The sequence below is a fragment of the Mytilus galloprovincialis genome, chromosome 6, assembly GCF_965363235.1.
Source record: "Mytilus galloprovincialis chromosome 6, xbMytGall1.hap1.1, whole genome shotgun sequence".
Lineage (NCBI taxonomy): Eukaryota > Metazoa > Mollusca > Bivalvia > Mytilida > Mytilidae > Mytilus > Mytilus galloprovincialis.
Window position 1 is genome coordinate 34,302,962 of NC_134843.1, and position 26,349 is coordinate 34,329,310.

The 26,349-nt window shown below is 30.4% G+C and overlaps 1 protein-coding gene across 2 annotated transcripts in view; it reads right to left on the minus strand.

Moving 5' to 3' along the window:
• LOC143079433 (uncharacterized) overlaps nt 1-26,349 on the minus strand; it is a 64,080-nt gene that overhangs the window by 14,130 nt on the left and 23,601 nt on the right. For both annotated transcript variants that reach the window (XM_076254770.1, XM_076254771.1), the window contains exons 6-17: nt 24,854-25,378; nt 24,102-24,266; nt 23,225-23,378; nt 19,385-19,565; nt 18,620-18,715; nt 17,442-17,711; nt 16,245-16,372; nt 14,531-14,760; nt 13,622-13,760; nt 12,819-13,062; nt 12,134-12,254; nt 10,905-11,055 (exon numbers count right to left, since the gene is read on the minus strand). In XM_076254770.1, the coding sequence (XP_076110885.1) occupies nt 10,905-11,055; nt 12,134-12,254; nt 12,819-13,062; nt 13,622-13,760; nt 14,531-14,760; nt 16,245-16,372; nt 17,442-17,711; nt 18,620-18,715; nt 19,385-19,565; nt 23,225-23,378; nt 24,102-24,266; nt 24,854-25,378 (2,404 nt within the window). The remainder of the gene's footprint in view (nt 1-10,904; nt 11,056-12,133; nt 12,255-12,818; nt 13,063-13,621; nt 13,761-14,530; nt 14,761-16,244; nt 16,373-17,441; nt 17,712-18,619; nt 18,716-19,384; nt 19,566-23,224; nt 23,379-24,101; nt 24,267-24,853; nt 25,379-26,349) is intronic.

A 26,349-nucleotide genomic window follows, 5' to 3' on the forward strand; every position in this document is an offset into this window, starting at 1 on the left:
AAGTTATATAATTTATTTAATAAAATGAGCATACTTGGTGTCAAAAAAAAAAACGTAGAAAAAGAAATATTAAATATGAAGAGTGAGCTTCAAACAATGGATACTAAGGATAAAGATTTACACCGGAGTGTCGCTGCCCTAAGCATCAGAGTTTTAAATGTTGAAAATATAGTTAGTAATATTAAAAATAAACCAGACAGAAAAATAATAAGTATATATGCTGGAATTGATGGTCCAATACATGGAAATAAAAAGTTTAATTTTGGTGTTGGTGGTGGTTATTATGTAATGAACTTTCCAGGACAAATATTGGGTATTAGTTTAGTAAGTTTAAGAACAAACACAGATATTATAGCCATTAAGATGATTGTTAATGATAAGTCAACTAGTTACATAATGAGTTTGGATAATGGTGTCACACACGGTTTTAATAACTTTTATACACCTTTTGAAGTTAAGGCTGGAGATTTAATAAGTTTTATTAGTATGACTAATAATTATACATGTATCAATACTCTAGTATCAGTGGTAATTGAATTATTTTTATAACAAATTTAATCCTTAAAAATGTCGGCTTACGGAAACAAATTAAATCCTTACAGAAAAATAAGAGAACCTCGTGGTGTGAAAGGTATTCGTCAAAGTGTATCAATAACAAATAATCCTTCAACTATTGATCAAAATCAACAGCTATTAGTAAGATTCCCCAATCTAAGCAATAATGATGTTATTGTTCCTGGAACAACCAGATTGGCATTTGAAATAGAACTCACATCTACAGACGACAATGCAACTATATATCAAAACATAGGAAGAGCAATAGTTAAAAAAACAACAATTCGTATAAGTGGAAATGAAATTATGTCAATTGATGATAGTGATATTTATCATTGTTATGTTGATTTATGGAAATCTACATCTGAACGTTTAAATATGGCATACCAAGGTATTGGTGAAACAAACATGTTAAAACACAGAGTTGGCGCGGATGATAAAGCATCAGACATAGGCGATGAAGCAATTGCAACTGCATATAGTGCAAGATTTTGTATCCCACTTGATTTTGAACTATTAGAAACTCATATGCCTTTTTATCAAGCAGGTCTTGGTGATAGACTTGAATATGAACTTACATTTAATAATTATAGCAATGTTATAAAATCAACAGATACATCTGCAAGTTATACAATCAAAAACATTTGTTTAGAATTTGATATGGTTACTGATACAGAATTAGCAAGACAGATAAGACAACAAGTTAATGGTAAGATGGTTATTTTATACGATAGAATACTAAGACATAGAAAAATAACCAAAAACAAATCTGATACATTGTGGAATATAAATTTAAATGTTCCAGCTAGAAGTATGAAAGGAATTTTAATGTTGTTCGAAGATCCTGAAAGAACAAGTACCGAAACTTATTATAATCCTAACATAACAAAAGTAGAAATGACAATAGAAGGTGTTCCAAATCAACTATACAGTCAAGGAATGAAAGCATATCAACAATGGGATGAAATAAATAAATTCTTTGCTTTAAATTCAAAAAGAAATAAAACAACAGAAGAAGTTTTAAAGGATTTAAATTTATCCTATACAACATTAGAAAAATATCTTACAACTAATTACGCATTATGGTTAGATTTACGTTCAACAGATGACAATTCGTTACACGGTTCAGGTAGAAGAATTGAAAATGCTTCTGAAGGTATTACTATCCAAATAATTAAAACAGCAGGAGCAAATAAATTAATAAATGTTTATCTGTTTGTTATACAAGATGCACAAATTAATTTTGAAGATGGAAGATTTAAAGAAGTTAATTACTAACGGTTCCCCTTTAAAAATGGAAACAAACGAGCGGAGCGAGATACACTCCAATTCCCTTTATGAATTACCAAAATATCCCCATTGTGCTATTATATGTGGACAAACAGGATGTGGAAAAACAGAGTTTGTTCTTGATTTATTAGAAGGAGAATATAGTGGAGTTTTCAAATATATAGTCATACTTTGTCCAACCATCCAATGGAACAAAGCATACAAAAATCGTGAATGGATTGGTGATGTTAGAAAACCAAAAACAAAAAATTTAATAATTGTTAATCCTATTGTTGAAGTGAGAGAAGCGAACGGTTCCCTTTATGAAGAAGAGAAGCTACAAGAACTACTAAGAATGTTCTTTAAAAAATATGCTGGTCATCCAACATTATATATCATTGATGACTGCAGTGCAACAAAAGAACTAACAAAGAAAAAAGATATTCTGTCCGGGCTTGCATTTTCAGGAAGACATGCGGAACAATCAGTGTGGGTCATTTCACAGAGATACAACTCTGTTTTAAAAGATTTAAGAGAACAAACAAAATGGTTATGCATGTTCTACACAAAAGATAGAGATAGTTTTGATAATTGTCTAAGAGAAAATGATGTTATTCCTACTTTGGAAGAAAGACAAAGAATAAAGGAAGAACTTAAAAAAAAGAAACATCGTAAATTAATATTAAAGACAGATCAACCTACTGATTATTGGTTACTTAATTAATTTTTTTAGCAATTCTCAAGTAATGCTTAAGTAATGCTTAAGTAATGCTTAAGTAATGCTTACGTAATGCTTAAGTAATTCTTAAGTAATTTAACCAAAATAAGTAATTCTTAAGTAATGCTTAAGTAATTTAACAAAATAAGCAATAAAAAAAAGCAATGCTGTTGGAAATACTAACAATTGCAACAAACACTGCAGTCTTATCATTGGTTGGATATGTTGTATTTAATTTTTTTAAAGTTAAAAATAAATTATATCCGTTTTTTGAAACGTATAAAATGAATGCTGAAGAATTATTAAGCGAGCAAATTGTGGAAAACATAAATATTGATGATGAAGCGAGCGAAGTGAACGGTTCCCTTCAAGAAAAAAAACGCGAAAGATTATCAGCTGTTGTTGCTGGTGGGAGTAGTAAACAATATCTGGGTAAAGAATTACAACTGTCAGATATTGATAAAATGACAACAGAACAAATAAACAAACTATACTGTAAATATGAAGCAAGATTGGGAGCTAGTATGACCAAGACATTAGGAAACTCTTTTATAAATTTATATGTCATGGGTGTATCAAAGTTTTTCAAAGTTGTTAATCCACCAATTTTGATACAAGACTTAGAGGAAGATCCTTTTATCAATAATGCTTTAACTAATACATGTTGTGAACTGTACTATAGATATGGAATGTATCTTGCTCCTTTTACTGCAATATTAACAACAGCAAGACATATCGAACCACTCGCTTCGCTCGATTTCCGAAAAAAAGATGAAAAAAATGACATAAAAAATGATGAATGAAAATCCTGAACAAAAAGAAAACAAAGAAGAAAAAAAAGAAGTATTTAAAAAACCCAGACCAAAAGACCCAAAAAGAGTAGCTGCTGGTAAGAAAGGTGCAGAAGTAAGAATAAGAAATGCAGAATTGAGAAAAAAAGAAGTGGAAAAATTAAAAAAAGAAAATTCAAAAATCAAACAAATAACAAAAGATTCTGATACAGAAACAGATTATGAATCAAACGAACATATTCCTTCTGTCAAGAAACACTCCAGTTCCCTAGTTGATTATAAATTTGTACTTTTTTCTATAAGTATTGTTGGATTGGGATTGTTTTTTTACAACCAAAGTAAGAAACCAGAAAGAATGATTAGAGAAATAACAAAACCAGAAAAACAAAAGAAAGAAATTGATCCTTTTGAATTTAATTAAATTTAGTACATTAAAATGACAACTCAAAAAGACGGAAAACAAATAGCAAATATGTTATATCATGCTGGAGTGGAAACATTGTTAACAGTTGGATATGCAGAAATAGGTAAAAAGGTATTAAGGAGGCCAGCACCAAAAGTGGATTTTAATATGAATGATGTTGTAATGTTATCCATTGATATATTACTTGCGATGACAACAAAAGATATGTTGATTAAGTATGGTACTTATATATAATAATATAAGTACTGTTTATACAAACTGACATTCCAGCTTACACTTAATAATTAATGTGATAATAAAGATGCTGACATTATTGATACTTTTAATTAACATACACAGACCACTTGGTACATCTTGAGGTTAAATCCCTGGCTTTATTTTTTTTATCTAATGTAATCTTTTTTTCTACTTCAGCATTTAATCTAAAACCTTTACAACAGCTAACTAGTTTTTCTGTATCTAGTTTCATAGAATAATCTTTTGGACCAGCAGATATAAATTGTTTTATATGATTAGCGTTATGTTTTGAAACAATTTCATCTGTTAAATCTCCTAATTTATTTCCCATCATACTTTCTATCTTTTTACAATCTTCAGAACCATCATCATTATAAATACAAGAATCTGTATCCATGTATAAAACTCTTTCTTGTAGAATATCCAATAGTTCATATAATTTTAATCTAGCATGTGCTGTTGTAAACAAAGCTATATAAACATTTACACTTGGATTAGGTTTAGAGTATTCTTCTTTATTTTTATATTCTGTTAAAACAATATCTTCATCTAATATCATAGTACTTATATCTTTATATTTTTCATTAAATACTATTTTAGTTATATGTTCTAAAGTAAAACAATATTCTTTTTGTGTAAAATTATCTCTCATACCAAAATGTCCCCATAAATTATTTAAACATATTTTAGCTATAAATCTTAATCCTGAATTGTACTTAACTTTGTCAATATCTAGATCATAAGCAGTATTATCTATAATGTATTGTATTTTTGTTTTACATTCTTTATCGTTTTTACAATCCCTATGGGGATTTTTACAATATTTAGGATCACATTTACATCCTGAAGCTTCTTGTTTATATTTCATAAACGTATCTACATAAAGTTTAAATATATCTGTAGATGTTTTTTCAAAATGTTCTAGTTCATATATTTTTTGTAATTTATAACCTTTTTCTATTGCTTTATCTATTTCTATTGTAGGCCATGTACCTACTATAACTCTTTCCTCATCAGAATGTATACATTTTTCATTTTTAATATTTTTGCATTCTTTACATCTTTTTATTTCATGTATTTTATCATGTTTATTTAAAGTAGGATCGCTTGGCGCATCTATGTGTTTACATTTAAAAGATATTTTATTCATACATGTTCTACATAATCCAAAAAGTAATTTATGTGTATTATCACTAGTTGATTGTTTATAAGGTAAAACAGGATGATACAATCCTTTAGGTGGTAATATTTTACATTTCATTATTCCGAAATAATTATTTTTTATATAATCATCTACAGAAATATCTGTATATGTAATAGGATGTCCTATAGGATATTTACAATATTTATTTACTGATGGATACAGAGAACAAAAATCTACATATCTACCTTTTAAATCAGAAAGATTATTGTATAATTGAATAGTTTCTGTTCTTCCTCCATAAAATGCATCTCTTTTATCAATAGGTTTTAAATGTGGATCAACTTCAGGATATTTTTGTTGATCAAACTCACATTCCCATATTGTATGAATTTTTACATTTGGTTTTAGATAATCTTCAATAGTTTTAAGTCTTTCTTTAGTTTGGTCATATAACTCTTTCATAGTTTTTTTATTTCTATCTTTTTTACATATTTCTTCAGGACTATAACATTTTGTACATCCATGCCAATAACATCCAAAAAATTCATAAACATTACGCATTTTATTTTCTCTATCATAATAATAACCATCGACTTTATAACATTTATTATTAATGAATAATTTCTTTTCACCTCCTCTTTTAGCATGTTGAATCATTATATTATATTCTAAAGAAATATACTCTAACCATTGTATTGATTTTTGTGAATGTACTTCTTTAATTGTCATCTTTTTGTGAATTCCAATTGTTTCATTTGTCAACATTAATGTTTTAAATATTTTTGTACAACATTGAGCAATTGTAATATATTGAAATGGATCGATACAATTATTGGTTATATTTAAAAATAATTTTCTATATAAGGTACAACCTTTGGCAAGAATTAAAACATCCAATAGACAATAATAAAATATTTCTTTATAGAATTTAAATTCTTTTTCTTTAACTTTATTATACCATTCATCAAATAATTCTTTATTTTTAATTGTCATAGTATTATAACCAAAATATTCTTTATCAGGATAAATTCCCTCATATTTTTGATTCTCTGTTGTATTAAAATAATGTGGAAAATAACCTTTGTTACCCACAAATCCAAATGTTTTTGGGAAAGCAGCTAATCCACATAATGTAAAATTTATAGAATCTATGAATCTTAAATTTATTCCTTTAATAAATATAAATGTTAATTTTAGTCCAGAAGAAATTATGTTATGTTCAATTTTATTTTTTACAATGTATCCTAAAATCGGTTGCATATCATAACCTTTTCCATAATGTGAAATAAAAGTGTAGTCTTTAAATTTATCTCTTATGAAATATTTACAAAAGTTGTCTATTACAGAATTTCCTATAGGGGTTTCATATTTAATTTTTTCTACATCACTAAAACAATCATCTATGTCTAATTCTAACAAGTTTAAATCATCAATATTGAAATCACATTTAAATACTTTTACATAGTTATTTTTAAAACAATAAATATTTTCTAAATCGTAAGCTATACAAAAATTCATTATATGTATTCCTGTTTCTTGATTTGCTTCAAAATCAAAATATATATATTTATTATTTTTTACTTGTTTTGGTACTGATGGTTTCATATAACATAAGTGTTCTTCATTACTTTCCGTGTATTTTTCATAACATATTAAACATATTTTTTCACCACATTTGTGATTTTTACCTGTATATGTTTTGTTACATTTATCACAAATATGTTGTTTTCTGATAGTTGTTACTGTGTTATCTTTGCATGTATGTTGTTCAGTATAACCAATTAAACATACTTTACAAAACCTACGTTTAGCTAAAAATCCTGTTATATTTGTTATAGTGTCAAAGTGTTCATCATGATAATATAAATATATTTGTTCATTATATTCTTCATTACCATTATATACAATATATTCTGTACTATTTGATGTAAAAACAATTATCCTAATATTAAGATAATTTTCAAAAGCTTTTAAATCATCTAAATTATTACCTTCTTCTTTTATTTCTACTCCTGATTGTTCATGCAAATCTTCAGCTAATCTTTTTTGTAATGGTCTACCCTCTTTAATGTGTTTTAATTGTGAGTTTGTAAAATTTTCTAACAACTTGTTTCCCCATAGGGAAGCTAAAGAAGTTACAATTGCCCTTGATAAACATATTGTATCATCATTTTTTATTTGGATAATACTTCTTTTATTTATGGTATCTAATATTTTTAAAGCTTTACCTTTTCCTTTTTTATTAGGTATAACAGTAACTTCAAAAATAACTTCTTCTAAATTTAATTCTTCAGCACTATTTAATAATCTTTCCATTTGATCCATGAATAACTTTTTAACTGTATTATATGTTCTTATAGGCCAGCTTTTATGTTTAGTAATTATGATTTCATGAATAGGTACTATTTTAATTCTTCCATTAGGGTAATCTTTTATGGAATAGTCTACCATGTGATCAAAAGCATTTGTAAATGTTTCTTGTTTTTCATCCTTTAGACTAATTTTATAATTAAATACATAAATACTTGCTTTATGTTTATATTCTTTTGTCAAAACAAGTTTATATGAATCTCCTCGCTTGGATAAAAATTTATCCTTTTTTGCCTCCATTTTTTAAGAAAACATTTTAGTTACTTAAAAATGTCTAAAACAAATCTAACAAATAAATTAGCAGATGAATTACATCATAGAGTTATAAAATCTTTTCCTAAAAGACGTGTTTATGTTAATTCAATAGATCAAACATGGGCAGTTGATTTGATAGATATGCAACCATATTCAAAACAAAATAAACACTATAAATATTTATTAGCAGTTATAGATGTTTTTAGTAAATATGGTTGGTTGATTCCATTGAAAAATAAAACAGGAGTAGCAGTGAGTGAAGCATTTAAAACATTATTTAAAGAAAGAAAACCAATATATATTTGGTCAGATAAAGGATCCGAATTTTATAATCGACAAGTAAAAGAATTGTTAAAAGATAATAACATAAAGTTATATTCAACTGAGAATGAAGAAAAATCCAGTGTAGTGGAACGATGGATAGGAACAATGAAACAACATATGTATAAATACTTTACTGCTAATGAAACTTTAAAATATTATGATATACTAGATAAATTAGTTAAAAATTATAATAATACAGTACATTCTTCAATTAAAATGACACCTGTTGAAGCAAGTAAATTAAAAAATGAATTAACAGTGTATAAAAATTTATATCCAGAAAAAGAAGAGAAAATTAAAAAACCTAAATTTAAAGCAGGTACTAGAGTAAGAATAACAAAAAAGAAGGGTAAATTTGAAAAGGGTTATACTACTCGTTGGACTAAAGAAATATTTGTAATTGAAAAAGTTTTAAATACAATTCCTTTTACTTATAAAATAATTGATTTAAAAGGCGAAGAAATAACAGGTTCTTTCTATGAACAAGAATTACAGATGACTAAGTTTTAAATCTTTATTTACTTACGGTTAATTTACTACCAAAACAATAATCAGTTTCAAAATTTTAATTTAAAAACAAAAGTGCAATAAATACATACAAATCAAACACTATAAACATAATATAACTGTTCAAAGTTAGAACTGTCACATCCACTAAAAGTTACCCGGTTATGAATAACCGTTACTATGTCCCACCTACTGATTATGTATGATCACTCCTTATATGGAATACAATATCACATACATATCAAACTTCTTGTGACGGAGTAAGTTCATCATCTGCTGGAATATTGTCTACCTGTCTCCAAAAGGTGGCAAACTGATCAATTGCTAACATTTGTTTGATAAGTTCTTGTTTTGAAAGAATATCATTGATTGAAACATTAATGTTCAGAAAACCTTTAAATCCTTTAAGTAGATTAGAAAGTTGTCTTAATTTCCGAGCATGAGGTATAGATATATCTATCTGAGTTGATAACCATGTGTCCCACGTTGTATTGACCTTTGCTGAAATAAACCAGTCTCTCAAAGCATTAAGGAAATCACCGAAAAGAATGTTAAACAGCATACCTTGGGCGTTATGTCTTCCCAAGTGTTTGTATGCTTCTTGTAACTGTTTAACAGGGTCGCCTTCTATATTAAAACTAAACTTCTGCCTCGAAATTGTCTTTGATAAATCCGCCTTTCTGCTCATTAGAAAGGTGTGAAGTTCTTCAGGGGTCGTGATAGTTTGCTTTTTTTTTTTCCCCAGTTTTTCTTTAAATAAGTCCTGCACCTTTCTTTTCGGAGCTTTTGGAAGTTCAACCGGTCCCAAACTCTTAGCTCTTTCGATTGTCACAATCATTCTCTGATAGTAACTGATATTTTCTATCAAAATGTTACTTTCTTCTAAACTCCATGACCAGTTCTGTGGTTGAGGCTGTGCCTGACACTCTTGAATTTCCATTTGTATTTCTTTTGTAGAATTACTTTCTTGAAACATTAATTCACGTCTTCTCACCACTGTTAATTTAAAACGAAAGACCGCACCAGTCTGCTATATGTTTACATGTGATGACAACATTGTCTAGGCAACATGTAAACATACTCTTGACAACCATGTAAATATTTCCAATGATCGATTTAGTCTATAGCACTTCACAAATGTAAAAAGCAATTTAAGTTGTAGTCGTATTGATCCGTTTTATTACTAGACTATATTGATAAAATTAATTAAAAATCAAGGTTGGGGCGCACTGGGGAAATTATTTTTCTCTTAAATCCCACAGAATTCTTTCTCTGCCGGTTCTCCCGGTTTTTTTAATTTTTGTTTTTGGAATTTTTTGGGGGTTTTTTTGGGTGTTTTTATTGTTGGTTTTTTTCATAAAAAAGTAAAAAAAAATTTTTTTTTGGGAGTAAGAAAATTTGGTGTTTTTTGGGTGTTTTTTTTTTTTTTTTTTTTTATGAAAATTAAGGGCTTTTTTTACTTGAAATGAGGGTAATTTTTTGGGGGTCAAATTTTTTTTTTTTTGGAGGGGGGGGCGCTGGAGTTGTTCAAGTACTATACTACTCCCCTTAGGGGAAAAAATGAGTTTTATAAAAAAAACCCCAGGATTAAGGTTTTGGTGTGCTCTTTACAAAAAAAAATTTTTATTTTTTTTATGGGGGGTATAAATACAAAGTGTGTTTTTTTCTTCTTAATTTTGAAGTTAAAAAACACACAAAAATGTTGGTAAAATTTTTATTTTGGATGTAAAAAGGGGTTTTTTTCTTTAAAATGGGGGGTCAAAAATTGAAGATAATTTTTTTTTTTTGTGGGGGGGCTAAAGGAGTGGTATATTGTGTTTCCTGGCAAAAAATCAAAGTCCATTTAAAAGTAAAATACAGGAAAAATGGATCTATTTTTTTACAAAATTTACTACTGGATACTGTCTTATGACCAAAACAAGCTTCTGTTTGAGTTTGGTACAGACCCAGGATAGTTTATAATAGTTATTAAAATTTTATAAACTTTAACCACAGAGTGAATGTAATGTTTCCTGGCAGAAAAACTAAGTCCATTTATAAGTAAAATTCGGAAAATATGGATTTTATTTTTACAAAATTTACTTCTGGATACTATCTTATCATTATAAACAAGCTTTTGCTCAAGTTTAGTAGAAATCCAGTATAGTTTAAGAAAGTTATTAAAATTTCAAAAACTTTAACCACAGAGTGAATATTTGTGGACGGCACCGACGGAATGTAGGATCGCTATGTCTCGTTTTTCAACTAAAGACAAAGGCTAGACAAAAAGGTGGCTAGGTCATAAATATATTCCATTATTATAGATCTTACCTATGAACATATTTCAAGTCATGCATATATTTGAGACCACTGGCTACATCCAATGCCATTTGTGTTAGTCTTTCAGAACTGATATCAAAGGCTTCTTTGCAATCACTTCCTACTAAATTCCTGCGTGACAATAAATAGGTTTTCAAATCACCTGCAACAAGAAAGTATTTCAAAATGTGAAAATTGTCCTCATTCAAATATGATAATGCAGCAAGTCTGTAATTGTAATTCAAATTGAAAAAAAATAATGATATATTTCTTTTTTGGTTTATAACAGACAATAAGAAGGCTGTTTTTCTTAGTGGAATTTTGACATAATTTCCAAACTGATATGAATTATTAGTTCCTTATACTTAATAAATAGTAATCAAAGGTACCAGGATTATAATTTAGTACGCCAGAAGCACGTTTCGTCTTCATAAGACTCATCAGTGACGCTCATATCAAAATATTTATAAAGCTGTCCAGATATGTATAGGTCATCAACAGATATGGAATTACAACATTTTCAACACTTTTGCCTTCACAATTTTTTTCTCTACAAATAGTGTCATTTTTTTATGCTGTACTGATCATGAACTTATAACTGTTTATCTTTTTTTTTTACACTGCATGATTCTAGTTCTTTTTTAAGAAGAATTGGGATGCCACTGTGATAACGTTTGAATCTACTGTTGCAGACTTTGTAAAGGCATGCAGTTGTCTCCCTTACGAATAGTCCAAAATCATATTATTGTTCTATTTTCAATATCTAAATTGTGCTATCAGGACAACATTTTAAAAAGGTGTAGTTCTAGTCTACATTGTCTTTGTTAGAAGGTATACATAACCAACAAGAAATGTGTCCCCAATACACAGATGCCCCATCCGCACTATCATTTTCTATGTTTAATGGGCCGTGAAAATTGGGGAAAATCTCTAATTTGGCATTAAAATTAGAAAGATCAAACCATAGGGAACATGCGTACTAAGTTTCAAGTTGATTGGACCAAAAACTTTTAACAAAACTTTAACCTGAATCGGGACAGATGGACGAACGGAGGGACAAACAGACGCACAGACCAGAAAACATAATGCCCATAAATGGGGCATAATAAATGGGACATACAAATTATTGTGCAGTCATTGAATTTTTTATCTCAAATTTATACCATATAGGAAGACATATTGCATACAAATCATGATTGATATATCTATATAGAAAATCTAAATTTGTGATTGTAACATACCATGCAGATGGTACTCCATAACAGCATAGACAGGTTCTCCTCTGGTACACACACCTAGTAACTGTACAATGTTAGGATGTTTAAATCTCTTCATAATATCTGCCTCACTTAGGAAATCAATCTGAAATACAAAAAATCTTGTAATAAGCAGGTCTACCTCTGCCTCGCTGTATGCATTGGTATAACATGTAAATATTCTTAAGTAGAACTAATCATTCCCTTTCATTGAAGTCATACAAGCTATCACAAAAATTTTGCTTGTACAATGAGTGCTGTTTAAATTTCAAACAGTCAGAAAACAGGAAATGGCTATTAAGATGTAGAAGTTGTTTACTTATTAAGACTCAGCATGTCTCATTCTGAAATGGAGTATCTCGTCATAATTATAGATTACCTCAAAGCCAAACTGTTGATGGTTAAAGCCTAACAAAAGTTTTCCCTAATGTATTTAAACAAGATGTTAGAGTATAAGAAGCATCCTTTAAAAAAAGCAACATTTTTTTAATTTTAGACCCTTCTGCATACATTCTTGTTATCCTTCAAAATATGTAAATGAAAAACACTGGAGACTTCCTTCTGCAGAAGGAATTTTACAGTGTTAAACTGTCAGGGGAAAATCTAAAGTGACTGTCTTTAGCCAAATGTACTCAATAAATCACTGTCAAGATTGAATCATATAACAAACCTTTTCATCAACTCTAGCTCCAATTTTTAATGCTTTAACTGCTACAGCCACCCATAGACGACCATCAAGGAACGCTTCTCCGCCAAATACTGTTCCAAACGCTCCTTCTCCCAATTTCCTGTTCAAAACAACTTTGTCTCTCGCCATCTCCCATTCATCCAATGATAAACATGGAGACATGTCGGGAGAGAGCAAACCTAATTCTTTCATTCTTTCATGTGTTTTTCTCATTTTGGCATCATATCTAAAATAAATATATTCCAAATATGAATCATTGATTAATTTATTCATTTACAATGTAAAATTCAAAATTCATAACCAATCTGATCTCAGCTTTGTAGAATTGTTCAATTAATATACAATTATCTTATGTATTTTTTTTATAAACCTTTTCAAAGTATAAGTATGAGTATGCTTTAACTTTTAGACTGCTGGTTCAAAATGTATTGCTGCAGACAAAAGTAATTAAAGCAGAAAAACAAAACATATGAAACTATAGATAAACATCTTTACAAAGGGAGATAATTCATGCATACTACTGTGGATTCACTTATTTTCGTGGGTACCAATTTTGGTGGATTAAGGAAAACTTATATATTCGTTGATTTTTAAATTCGTGGTTTTCGCCAAAGATTGCATACAAGCCAATAGGAAATCTGGCTTTCGTTGAACATTTAATTTCGTGGTTCACCTTTACCCACGAAGTCCACGAAAATTGGTATCCAACGAATAATAATGAATCCACAGTAACACATAAACATCTATTTCTTTCATCATGAAAGCTTAAGAGAAAATCAAATTACCTGAATTTTATAAAAACTAGCACCAATACAACCAAAATCAGGAAGACACCAAAGCCAATGACATTAGCGATAACTATAGCCATCTCACACGTTACGCCAAAAGCTCTGCGGAAAGTTTCTATTACACATTCTTCAAAATCTACAAAAAATAAGAATTATCATTTTGTTTTAAAAACTTGTTGAGACTGCAGGCATGTATTTAGTCTATTGTAGAACAGTTGGCTGTCAGGGAGATTATCTCCACTTCCAGTATAAAATAATGTTGAGACTAGGTAAATTTGAGAAAACAACTTAAAGTCATCACTGCTTGAATGGTGTTTTTTTTCTCCTTGCTAATATTTGGCAGATTATTTTGGATCTTAAACACATTACAAATACATATCAACAAGGTTATAATAAATCATAACTTGTTTAAGACTTCACACAGAACAAATTCATATTGTGTAAATTAAATATAAACAGACAAATACTAGCTTCCTTCAACTTGAAAGTTTTCACTTGATAACAGTAAATCATTCCAAAATGCTTGAGTGAAGGAACTTGATAAACAAACAGTATGTGCCTGTCCCAAGTCAGGAGCCTGTTATTCAGTGGTTGTTGTTCGTTGTTGTATACATACTTGTTTTTCGTTCCTTATTTTGTACATTAATTAGGCCGTTATTTTTTCTCGTTTGAAATGTTTTACATTTTTCATTTTGGGGCCATTAAAGCTGACTATGTTGAAGGCCATACCATACCCTATATTTGTTAATTTCTGTGTCATTTGGTCACTTGTGGTGAGTTGTCTCATTGGCAGTCATACAACATCTTCTTTTTTATATTGTTAAACTAACTATCTAATGAATTTAATGCTACTTTTGTTCAAAATAACCAATTGAAAGTAATATTAATATTTGGAGCTTTGCTTACCTACATGACCATCTGAAGGTCGTTTACCATGTGATGTTAACCAGCGTATCTTCTTTTCATCAATTTGTAGTTTTCCACCATGTAAACCAGGCGTAAACTGTCCTACAAGTCTTGTTCCATTGTGGAAGTGTTGTAATATATTTATAGTTCCTGGTCGGTTACTGCCATTAAACTTAATATGTCCCGAGACCCCATGGAAATCTGTCTGGTTCACATAGTCTGCTAGTTTCCTTAAAAATGAAAAAGAATAATTTGTTTTCAATACTCTGTGAAAGGCACAGCAACGTAGAAAAAGGGTATCTTTGTTCAATCATTTACTTATTCATAGTAAGAACATAAGTATTATATTACTATATAATTATTTGATTATGGACTTTCTGTTTTGAAATTTTTTGAGTTCAGTATTTTTGTGATTTTAGTTTTTCTAGGTACATTTTCTATCATTTATTTGTACAGTTAATAAAGTTATCAATCCACTAAGCAAACTATTTCACAGATATAATAGGGTTTTCCATTGAATCCTGAAAATCAGAATCTATCAATGCAAATATCGAGGAAATAAATGGCCAGGGAAAAGAGGGGAAGACATCTCAATAATAACTAACTTTTTCCTTTGTAAAAACTATAATATAGATTGAATTATTTGTTAATGAGGCCATGGTTTTTTAATTTGTTGGTTTACGGAGTTTTCCCCATGAAAAAGTCGGGTCGCTCGGTCGGGAAAAAAAAAGAAAAAAAATATCTTTCAAGACAGAAAATTATGCAAAATAAATATATATTTCACCTTTCTAAGAATGTGTTTGTAATGCTATTTTGTCATCATTTCTTAAATTTTAGTTCGATAAAATATTATTGTTCAGCTGTCATAAACATCGCATAACAGTGTCTAATAATTTCCCGTAAAAAAGGGGGGTGTGCACGGACAAAGACGAAAATTATTAAAACAAGAAAAACAGATATGCGTAAATCTTAATCAATTCCAGAAAACTTGGTGAATAATGATCTTCAAGCACGAAAACTGATAAAGAAATAAATGTAAAAACGTTGAACTAAAATAAGTTTCAGCACACGTGTCAAAAACGTAATAGACTCGTCCACTGGAAAAACGAGAAGTTTGGGTTAATCTGTTGTCATGCATTTCTGTTTTTTATCCAAATGGATGATATTTTTTTATTATATTTGAAACAAGAAATTTCCAAACGATTTATTAATATTCAGTACTTTAACTTGATGTCTTCCACCTGTCCACATTTGGACAAGTCTATTTCTATGAGATGATGCATCTTACGGACTGATGACAAATAAGGGAAACAAATGTACTGTGTAATTGGTTTTAAACACAGGTTTCGTTCCGCAAAATTATTTGCGCAAACAACATTTCAAGGTCAGTTGATTTGTCTACTTTAAGAAACGTAAACTGGAAGTTTTATTTTTTCATAACCGAAAGTGTTATCAATTTTATAGTGATTAATACATTTCATTTCATGAAAAAAAGAATATTTAAATTATTTTCCAGGGATGATGCATCTGTTAAGGTCAGCGGGAATAAAAAAGCATGAAAAGTCAATTTTATTTTTATTCTGGAAATCGTCAAAATCGGGTCGGCGGATCCGTAAACCAACAAATTAAAAAATCCTGGCCTGAATAAAGATTCTACATTAAAAGATATCAAAATTACAGAAATGTGTATCATTGAAATTCTTATATCACTTACTGAGCTGTAGATTTGGAATGAATCAGTTCCAAGGCTCCTGGTTCATTTTTGAACAGTTTATCTAAGGCATAGGCATAAACCCACACAGCATCATATACATAACTGGCAAAGGCACTCCCTGCTACTTTCTGTAAAAAAATTATAGCTGGAAAAGTTGGAATTCATATTCACAAAGAAAGTCTTAATGTTTAATTTTATGCATTTTGATTTTTTTTTTTTATATGAGTTAAACAGGATTTTTCTCAATATCCCAAAAATTACAATCGCATTATAGTCTAAACGACAAAATCGCAATAATAAATACACGCAGTAATTTTTTAATTTACAGTATGCAAAAGGAATGAGACACAAGTTAATCAAACTTATACAGTCTTCTCCCATCTTAATTTTTTGTTAAAGTATATAAGCCTTGTGCATTGTTGATAATTATGTAGTTATATCAAGTGAACGTTCTGAAGAATAAAACCTTAAGAAAGATAATCTCATACCACCATTACCAAACTGCTTTACTTTTTCTCTCTCTATTTCACATTTAAATTCAAATGAAACATAATGTAAAAAACAACAATGTGTCCCCAGTACATGGATGCCCCATCCGCACTATCATTTTCTATGTTCAGTGGACCGTGAAATGGGATAAAATCTCTAATTTGGCATTAAAATTAGAAAGATCACATCATAAAGAACATGTGTACTAAGTTTCAAGTTGAGTGGACTTCAACTTCATCAAAAACTACCTCGACCAAAAACGTTAGCCTGAAGCAGGACAGACAGATGAATGGAAAAAAACGGACGGACAAACGAACAGATGCACAGACCAGAAAACATAATGCCCATAAATACGGCATAAAAAAAAATGATTATATTCCAACCTTTTTATGCTTTTCTTACACACCCATATAATTAAATGATTAAGGGGTTAATGGTCTTTGCTTGCCATAGAAGGCTGTATAATGACCACGGAATATGTCTGGTTACCTTCAGTTTGCAATAGTATATAATAAGTTACAGGAGTGTCAAACTGATGTAGATGTAAGCATCTACAGGTTATCATACCACCTTCAACAATGATTCATACTAAAAGCAAGTTTTAGAAGGCCCCAACATAATAAAATATGAACAATTCAAATGAGAAAATTAAAAGGCCTGATTTATTTACAAATTAATACCAAAGTAATGAAAAATCATTTGACTTACTGCTTCTCCAACACGTTTAGCATACATCTGTTTGTACTGTCCAACTGTTATGTTCCCAACAATTAACGTGTTGTCAGAATCAGAAAATGTCTTGGATAATACAAAATAGCCATCCGTAGCATACTTCATCATGTCCGATGAGCATGGTACATTCTCCTGGGTCCGTGATTCTTTTGGATTGGGTGAACTATTGTAAAAATCAACATCCCACCAGTCATTAGGGTACCAGGAAGGAAGAAACCAAACATAACCTTCTCGACTTGTCATTCTCTGAAATATAAAACATTTTTAATGAAATATTTAAAGTACATCGATTTGTCTTTTTAGTTTTATACCCCAGTTTTTATTGGTGGAGAAAACCACTGACTTTCCATGACAATGGAGTCAAGTGCACCTGCACGAGTAAGGTTTGAACTCACAACCTCAGTGTTGACTGGCTAGTAACTACTTAGACCACTCGGCCAATGAGGCCCCCTATAGTACATTGTGGTATACCAGATGTGTAATTTCATAATTGAAAAAGTCAATAATTACTACATTCAGAATGTATGATTGTTGATTCATAAATGTTTACTATTTTTTCATTTTAGCAACAATTGAGACAAATTGGGACAGATAAAAATTAACATATAACATATTTTGATAGCATTATTTGTTTTTCCTAAAAAAATGTAATACTGTAAATTCAGAAATTATTGTGTGTATTTATCATTGCGATTTTGTCATTTTAGACTCTAAATTTTTACTATTTTGAGAAATATCCTGTTTCATTCATATAAAATATTTCAAAATGCGAGTTTAAATTATTGCGTTTACAACTCTGCCACATTTTTCGCAATAATAAAAACCTTGCAATAATTTCTGAATTTACAGTAATTAATTTTTCCATTTTTGCCCTTGTTCAACTTGACAAATTTTCTGAAACTACAGTATACATGAACATACCATACACATGATAATATCTGGAGGCTAGGCAAAAGCATAAAATATAGACCTCACTCCTAGTGTTAGTGTAACATCAAACTTTCACTGAGCGGAGTGAGATATTCTTCTAGAGCCTCTTCAGATATTAAGCTGAGGACAACCCATGCATATTTGTAAATTTATTTATTTATTTATTTTTTTTTTTTTGGGGGAGGGGGGGGGGGGGGCATGTAAATATATGATGTAGTACATACCTGTCTCCAAGCTTCACACATGACTGCTCTAGCTGCTGGCATGTAAAAGTCAGCTATTATTATTTTCACATTCTTTGACCTCAAATCAGCAAATATCTGAAATGAAATTAAGAAAGATACAAGAATTGTTAACAGTTTTTAAAGAATATAGATCACATCAATTATATCTGAAATGAAAAAAAGAAAGATGCAAGAATAGTCCATTTGCCAATTCCTGTAATTGACCCTGAAATTAGAGATCCCTCTTTTAGTTGTTTCCCTTATGAGGGACATTAATTCTTATTAACAATGGAGAGCTAGCAGAAATAGCAAATTTACCTGTGCGTAATGTGAGTAATTTTCAAGGTTTTCAAATCTTTTAATTACATTATTTTGTTGTTTAGCTAAATACTTTTGACATCAGAAATTATTTTTCATGAAAAATTAGTTAAACCACCGATGCATCACTTTAAATTGTCATGCTTTGCATTGGCAAAAGCCAATTTTGTCCGGTATAGAACCAGTCTAAGAAATTTGGTTAAAAAGTGTGCAACAACAGAATCAAATCGGTAATTGGCAAAAAGTTAAAGAATATAAATCACATAATTTTTCATAAACTTCTGAACATTAATCTTGATTTCAAACCATGCATTGACTAAAGACTAACATACATATTGAATCACTGCAATTCATTGAAGGGGATTTAATAAACTTCTCTGATAATTAAGTTAGTCTTTCTCTACAAATATTTGAATGTCTTACTTCTCTTAAAAGCTAAAAACCAACCTCTGATACATCTGAATTTTGTAGTGTTCCCTGGATGTTATGTTTGACAATTACAGAGACCCCTCTCTGATGGAGATATTCCTGGAGCATTAAATGATATTCTGGTAACTCTTGGCCTCCTTCAGACATGGCACCTAGCTGGTTCCAATTCATTGCATGGAAAAATTTCTCATATACAAACCTAAACACAATAATGAAAAAAAAAAGTAAAATCACAAAAATACTGAACTCCGAGAAAAATAAATTCGGAAAGTTCCTAATCACATGGCAAAATCAAATGACAAAAAACATCAAAAACGAATGGACAACAACTGTCAGATTCCTGACTTGGTATAGGCATTTTCAAATGTAGAAAATGGAGGATTGAACCTGGTTTTACTGCGCTTAACCTCTCACTTGTACGACAGTTGCGTCAAATTTAATAATATTGAAATATATTATTGATTTTTTTTGATTTTTTGTATGTAAATGACATTAAAATTATGCTTGAGAGTGAAACACAGGTAACACTTTAGATAAACCTTTATTTTTAATTTAAACAAAATACATTAAAATGTATGTCCATATGAAAAAACCAGATGCTCGCAGGGCGCAGCTTTATACGACCGCAGAGGTTGAACCCTGAACGGTTGGGGCAAGTATGGACACAACATTCAAGCTGGATTCAGATCTAAATTTGGATTGTGATTAAATAGTTGACACAGCATAGGTTTCTGACACGGAATGAATGTGGTCTAATGAACTTAAAATTTTTTTTTTGCCTTTGAGCAATTCACTATGCTGTTGAAAAATTGTTTGAAGAAATTTTCTTTTTATTTATGAAATCTGAAATAATAAAATTTAACCCCCCCCCCCCCCATTTTTTTTCCACATCCCCCTTTCCCTTTTTCTAAAACTGATCTCAATTCAAATTTCTAAAGGAGTTTGCAACAATAACTACTCATTTAAATACATCATAAAATATTAAAATGTAAAATAAAGTGCCTGTTATCACTGAATGGTAAAGATTGTTTTAATTTATCAGTTGGTAGTAAAAGTGAATATGCATTGTATATTGTATAAAACAATGATTTAAGTTGATTCAACTACTATTCTGGACAAAAAAAGATAACTCCAACTGAAAATTTCTTGCTATTGCACAATATGGTGCAATTAGATATTTCATGCTATTGCGCAATACTGTGCAATTGAAAATATTTGCTATTGCACAATAATGCGCAATTGAAGATTTCTTGCTATTGCGCAATAGTGGCAATTGAAAATTTCTTGCTATTGCACAATACTGTGCAATTGAAGATTTCTTGCTATTGCTGAATACTGTGCAATTGAAAATTTCTTGCTATTGCACAATACTTTGTATAATAATTTTGGATCCTGATTTGAACCAACTTGAAAACTGGGCCCATAATCAAAAATCTAAGTACATGTTTAGATTCAGCATATCAAAAAAGCCCAAGAATTCAATTTTTGTTAAAATCAAACTTAGTTTAATATTGGACCCTTTGGACTTTAATGTAGACCAATTTGAAAACGGGACCAAAAATTAAGAATCTACATACACAGTTAGCTTTGGCATATCAAAGAACCCAAATTATTCAATTTTTGATGAAATCAAACAAAGTTTAATTTTGGACCCCGATTTGGACCAACTTGAAAACTGGGCCAATAATCAACAAGAGGCTGTCACAACGACAGCAAACTGGATTTATTTATATTTATTTGTGTCCTGGCAATATCACAAGAACCATTACTGATGAATGGTGAAAGTGAAAATCGTCAATATCAAATTTGACCTCCATTTTGTCATCAGTATCAACATATTAAAATTTGAAAAGCTTAGATTGAATGGTTCATGAGTAAATGCAACAACGTGAATGGAAACGCCATTTTACGATCTTTCAAGAACCATAACTCCTGAACGGTATAAGTCAAAATCGTCATTATTGAACTTGACCTCTATTTCGTCACCAGTAACAACATATTAAAATTTCTAAAGCTTTGGTTGAATGGTTCATGAGAAAATGCACGGACACGACGGGAAACACCATTTTTCAATCTTTCAAGAACCATAACTCCTGAACGGTAAAAGTCAAAATCGTCATTATTGAACTTGACCTCCATTTTGTCATCAGTAACAGCATTTTAAAATTTCAGAAGCTTTGGTAGAACAGTTCATGCATAAATGCATGGACACGACTGGAAACTCCATTTTTCAATCTTTCAAGAACCATAACTCCTGAACGGTAAAAGTCAAAATCGTCATTATTAAACTTGACCTCCATTCTATCATTAGTAACAACATATTAAAATTTGGGAAGCTTTGGTAGAACAGTTCATGCGTAAATGCACGGACACAACTGGAAACTCCATTTTTCAATCTTTCAAGAACCATAACTCCTGAACGGTAAAAGTCAAAATCGCCATTATTGAACTTGACCTTCGTATAGTTGTCAGTAATAACATATTAAAATTTTAAAAGCTTTGGTTGAACGGTTCATGAGTTAATGCACGGACAACATTTGATTGCCGCCCGCCTGCCCGACCGCCTGACCGCCCGCCTGACCGCCGTACATCCCCAAATCAATAACCGACATTTTTGTCACAAAAATCCGGTTAAAAATCTAAGTACATTTTTAGATTCAGCATATCAAAGAACCCCAAGGATTCAATTTTTGTTAAAATCAAACTAAAGTTTAATTTTGGACCCTTTGGACCTTAATGTAGACCAATTTGAAAACTAGACCAAAACTTAAGAATCTACATACACAGTTAGATTCCGCATATCAAAGAACCCCAATTATTCAATTTTTGATGAAATCAAACAAAGTTCAATTTTGGACCCTTTGGACCCCTTTGGACTTATACTAAAGTTATGGTGCGAAAACCAAGAATAATGCTTATTTGGGCCCCTTTTTGGCCCCCTAATTCCTAAACTGTTGGGACCAAAACTCCCAAAATCAAAGCCAACCTTCTTTTTATGGTTATAAACCTTGTGTTTAAATTTCATAGATTTCTATTTACTTATACTAAAGTTATGGTGCGAAAACCAAGAATAATGCTTATTTGGGCCCCTTTTTGGCCCCTAATTTCTAAACTGTTGGGACCTCAACTCCCAAAATCAATCTCAACCTTCCTTTTGTGGTCATAAACCTTGTGTTTAAATTTCTTTGATTTCTATTTATTTATACTAAAGTTATTGTGCGAAAACCAAGAAAAATGCTTATTTGGGCCCTTTTTTGGCCCCTCATTCCTAAACTGTTGGAACCAAAACTCCCAAAATCAATCCCAACCTTCCTTTTGTGGTCATAAACCTTGTGTCAAAATTTCATAGATTTCTATATACTTAAACTAAAGTTATAGTGCGAAAACCAAGAAAATGCTTATTTGGGCCCTTTTTGACCCCTAATTCCTAAAATGTTGGGACCAAAACTCCCAAAATCAATCCCAACCTTCCTTTTGTGGTCATAAACCTTGTGTTAAAATTTCATAGATTTCTATTCACTTTTACTAAAGTTAGAGTGCGAAAACTAAAAGTATTCGGACGACGACGACGACGCCAACGTCATACCAATATACGACCAAAAAATTTTCAATTTTTGCGGTCGCATAAAAATTAATAATCATTACATGTCCATTATTATTTTAAGATCAATTACTGTAGGCATTTCTTATGTATAAATTTTATGTTATACAAATATCCCTCCCTTATTTTCAAAAGGGTAGTTACTATTACTGAATTCCTTTTAAAAAAATTCTGATAGAACTACTTATACTCAATGTTTTCAAATTATTTGAATATATGATGTGTATTATACATAATAAATGTTTTGTAAAACTTACTTGTGATGGCTAACTTCTGGGATAGTTCGGAAGAAAAAAGGGTAATTAATTCTGTTTGACAAAGATGAAGCCTCAGCACCGTAACTAACAGTTAACATGTTAAAATGGCGGGACAATGAAGCAATAGGTTCTGTTTCATCTGAACATGCTGGACCTGCAAACAAACATTTCAAAATGACCTTCAAATAACAATTCATATAAGCAAGATGTAAAAACAAAAATACTGAATTAATAATTCCTGACTGAGCCATTATTCACCTATGATACAATAGTTTCAAGTTTCATAAAAAATGAAGATATTATGCAACAGATCAGAAAACACATCAGAGTTTAAAACCTTATTTCAGGAAGATGTGATTTGTATTTCCTGGGGAAAATGTGAATGGACTTTCAGAAGAAAAGCAGGGATATCCCCATTCCTCTGAACTGAGTTATAAACTTCACAAAAACAAAGTAGTGTAGTTTACTTATACTACCATATTAGGAAAAATTCTACTTTCAAGAACATTTGTAATAATTATTACTTCACTAATTATTTGTAGGTGTTAAAAAATGATATAATGAACACCTTGATGAAATTTTTGCAAATATTTTCCCAATAACCCTTTTTTTTTAATAACACAGTGAATTTCATATCCTTGGACAATGTTGGATACAGTTCATTTTCTATGAATTTATTTAGACCGAGTATATGTTGTAATATTGCTGTCATCACTCCCCCCCCCCCCCCCCCCCTTTCCCAATCTTTTATCATTTATTATTTCTGGTCTTTTATACAAACTAAGTCTGTATCCGCTTTATTCAGAAGTCCCCTGTTGTATAATTGTTTCATTAGCCCTCATACCACATCTCCTTACTTAATCTTTATCATATTCACCTAAAACTCCTGCAATAGGAATAGCTGATCGTTTTCCAACATATCTAATGAATTCTTTCAAAGCTATACCAGGCTGACACTGAGAATCGACAACAACCATTTCTAAGTCATGATTTGGTAATATATGTCGATTTTGGTTCACTATGTCAAGAGCAAGCTTAGCTCCTGAAAAATAATTAAAATGTAAATGTATTTAAAGCTAAATAGTAGGGTCTTAAAGTATCTTGCCGGTTTTTTTTTTTATCTAAAGCAAAATAAAATATGTTAGCTTTCAAAAACATGGGAATTTCCTTCTGAGATTCTGTCATAAATTTTGAGTAGATTTTATTTTGCCCTTTTTTTTAATTTTATTTCCTAAGATTAGTTGTGGCATATTTTTCAGCCTTATTTAGACAAGTTTTTTTTAAAAGAAATCCACAAGAAACAATATTTTAATTAAGGGGAGGAAGCACATGAAGGATCAAAACTTGCAAACTAGAGTGAATTTGTTTTCAAAAACTTCTTGGAAATGGTCTAAAACCTTACCGGTAATCAACAAGTAACAGTTAATATTTTCAACAACAGATTTGCTGCAGATTTAACCCTTTTGGGCTGATATTTATAGTAATTATGAATATAATATGTGTTTTAGCCATGTATCACCTTCACTGGTGAGCCAACGGACGGATCTGTATTAAAGTTGACACTTGTTTAGACATACTTATTGTATAGATATATAAACATAAGTATAAATGTTTGATATTTGAACTTACCCTGAATTAATCCTGGTTGTCGCCATCTAGATCCAGATAAGGGAAAGAAACTAAGTAACGATACTTTAATTTTACTGGATAAATTTGGCGGGATCCATTTTTGCCACTCATCTTGATGGTATCTTAAATAACTACAAGCGGCTTTTTCTGTAGATCCATAATATTTATAACGTTTAATAAACTGTTGAGTATAAATCTCATCAGTAAATTTCATTTTTGAGATCACATGATAAACTTCTGGTGCACTATAGCGAATCTTTGTCCATACAAATTTTTTGTATTGATTTCCTTCAAAATCACAGTTGTTTGGATAAAAGAAAGAGTTCTTTTGGCACAGTGGGAAATTGATTCTTGTCACATTTTCTGTCGATGTCAAGATACTTGGATTAATGTCAAAGAACAGAACGGGAAGACTTTTCTTTAATCTGTCTAGTACAAATGTATTGAAATTGTCACCAATATATACAACATTAACAGGAAGACCAAGACTTTTGACCTGGGATATCAAAGCACCATTATCAAAATCTGAAGAAAAAAAAATATAACATGATATTGAATTATAAAAGATCATACTTTCTTTAGGCTAAAACAAATAAGGTGGGACATATTTGTTTTTGTCTATAATTTTAGCATAAATCAGGATTTTTTTTCTAGCTGGTTCACCTTTTGTTATAACAGGACCTTTTATAGCCCTTTATACACTAGGAGTTTTGCTCATGGTTGAAGATCGTAATGTGACCTATATTCAGTGGTTGTCGTTTGTTTATGTGTTACATATTTGTTTTTCGTTCATTTTTTTATATAAATAAGGCCGTTAGTTTTCTCGTTTGAATTGTTTTAAATTGTCTTATCAGGGCCTTTTATAACTGACTATGTGGTATGGGCTTTGCTCATTGTTGAAGGCTGTAAGGTGACCTGTAGTTAATGTCTGTGTCATTTGGTTTCTTGTGGACACTTGTATCATTGGCAATCATACCACATCTTCTTTTTTATATACTTGTTTACATCCTCATGCTTTAATCTCTGATGGATAGTTGTCTCATTGGCAATCATACCACATCTGCTTATTTTTATAATGATCACACTGAAAAAGCTGAACCAAGCGATATCTAGTTTTTTGAATCAATTTGCAAATGGTATACCATAATGCAAGAGTATTAAATGCTAAGAAAAATATCAGCTGATCAAATTTACCAGGGTCGCTTTCAATGTCGTAGCGGCTATGTAGTGCTACGTAGATTTTTGGCTACTGAATGAGTAGCTAGCCTAGCTGCTATCAATATCTATGTAGAGCAGCTAGGCTAGCTACCGATTAATAGTCATCAATCTATGTAGCCTCTATGATATTGATCGCAACCCCGATAAATGCACATGTATAAGCTGTAGAATCAAACTTTTCTATATATTTATGCAAGAAAGTTTTTTTTGTTTGTGTACTCTTCTTTTTCTACTAACTCTGGATTGAAGAATCCTGTTTGTATCATTTGTGTCTCTTG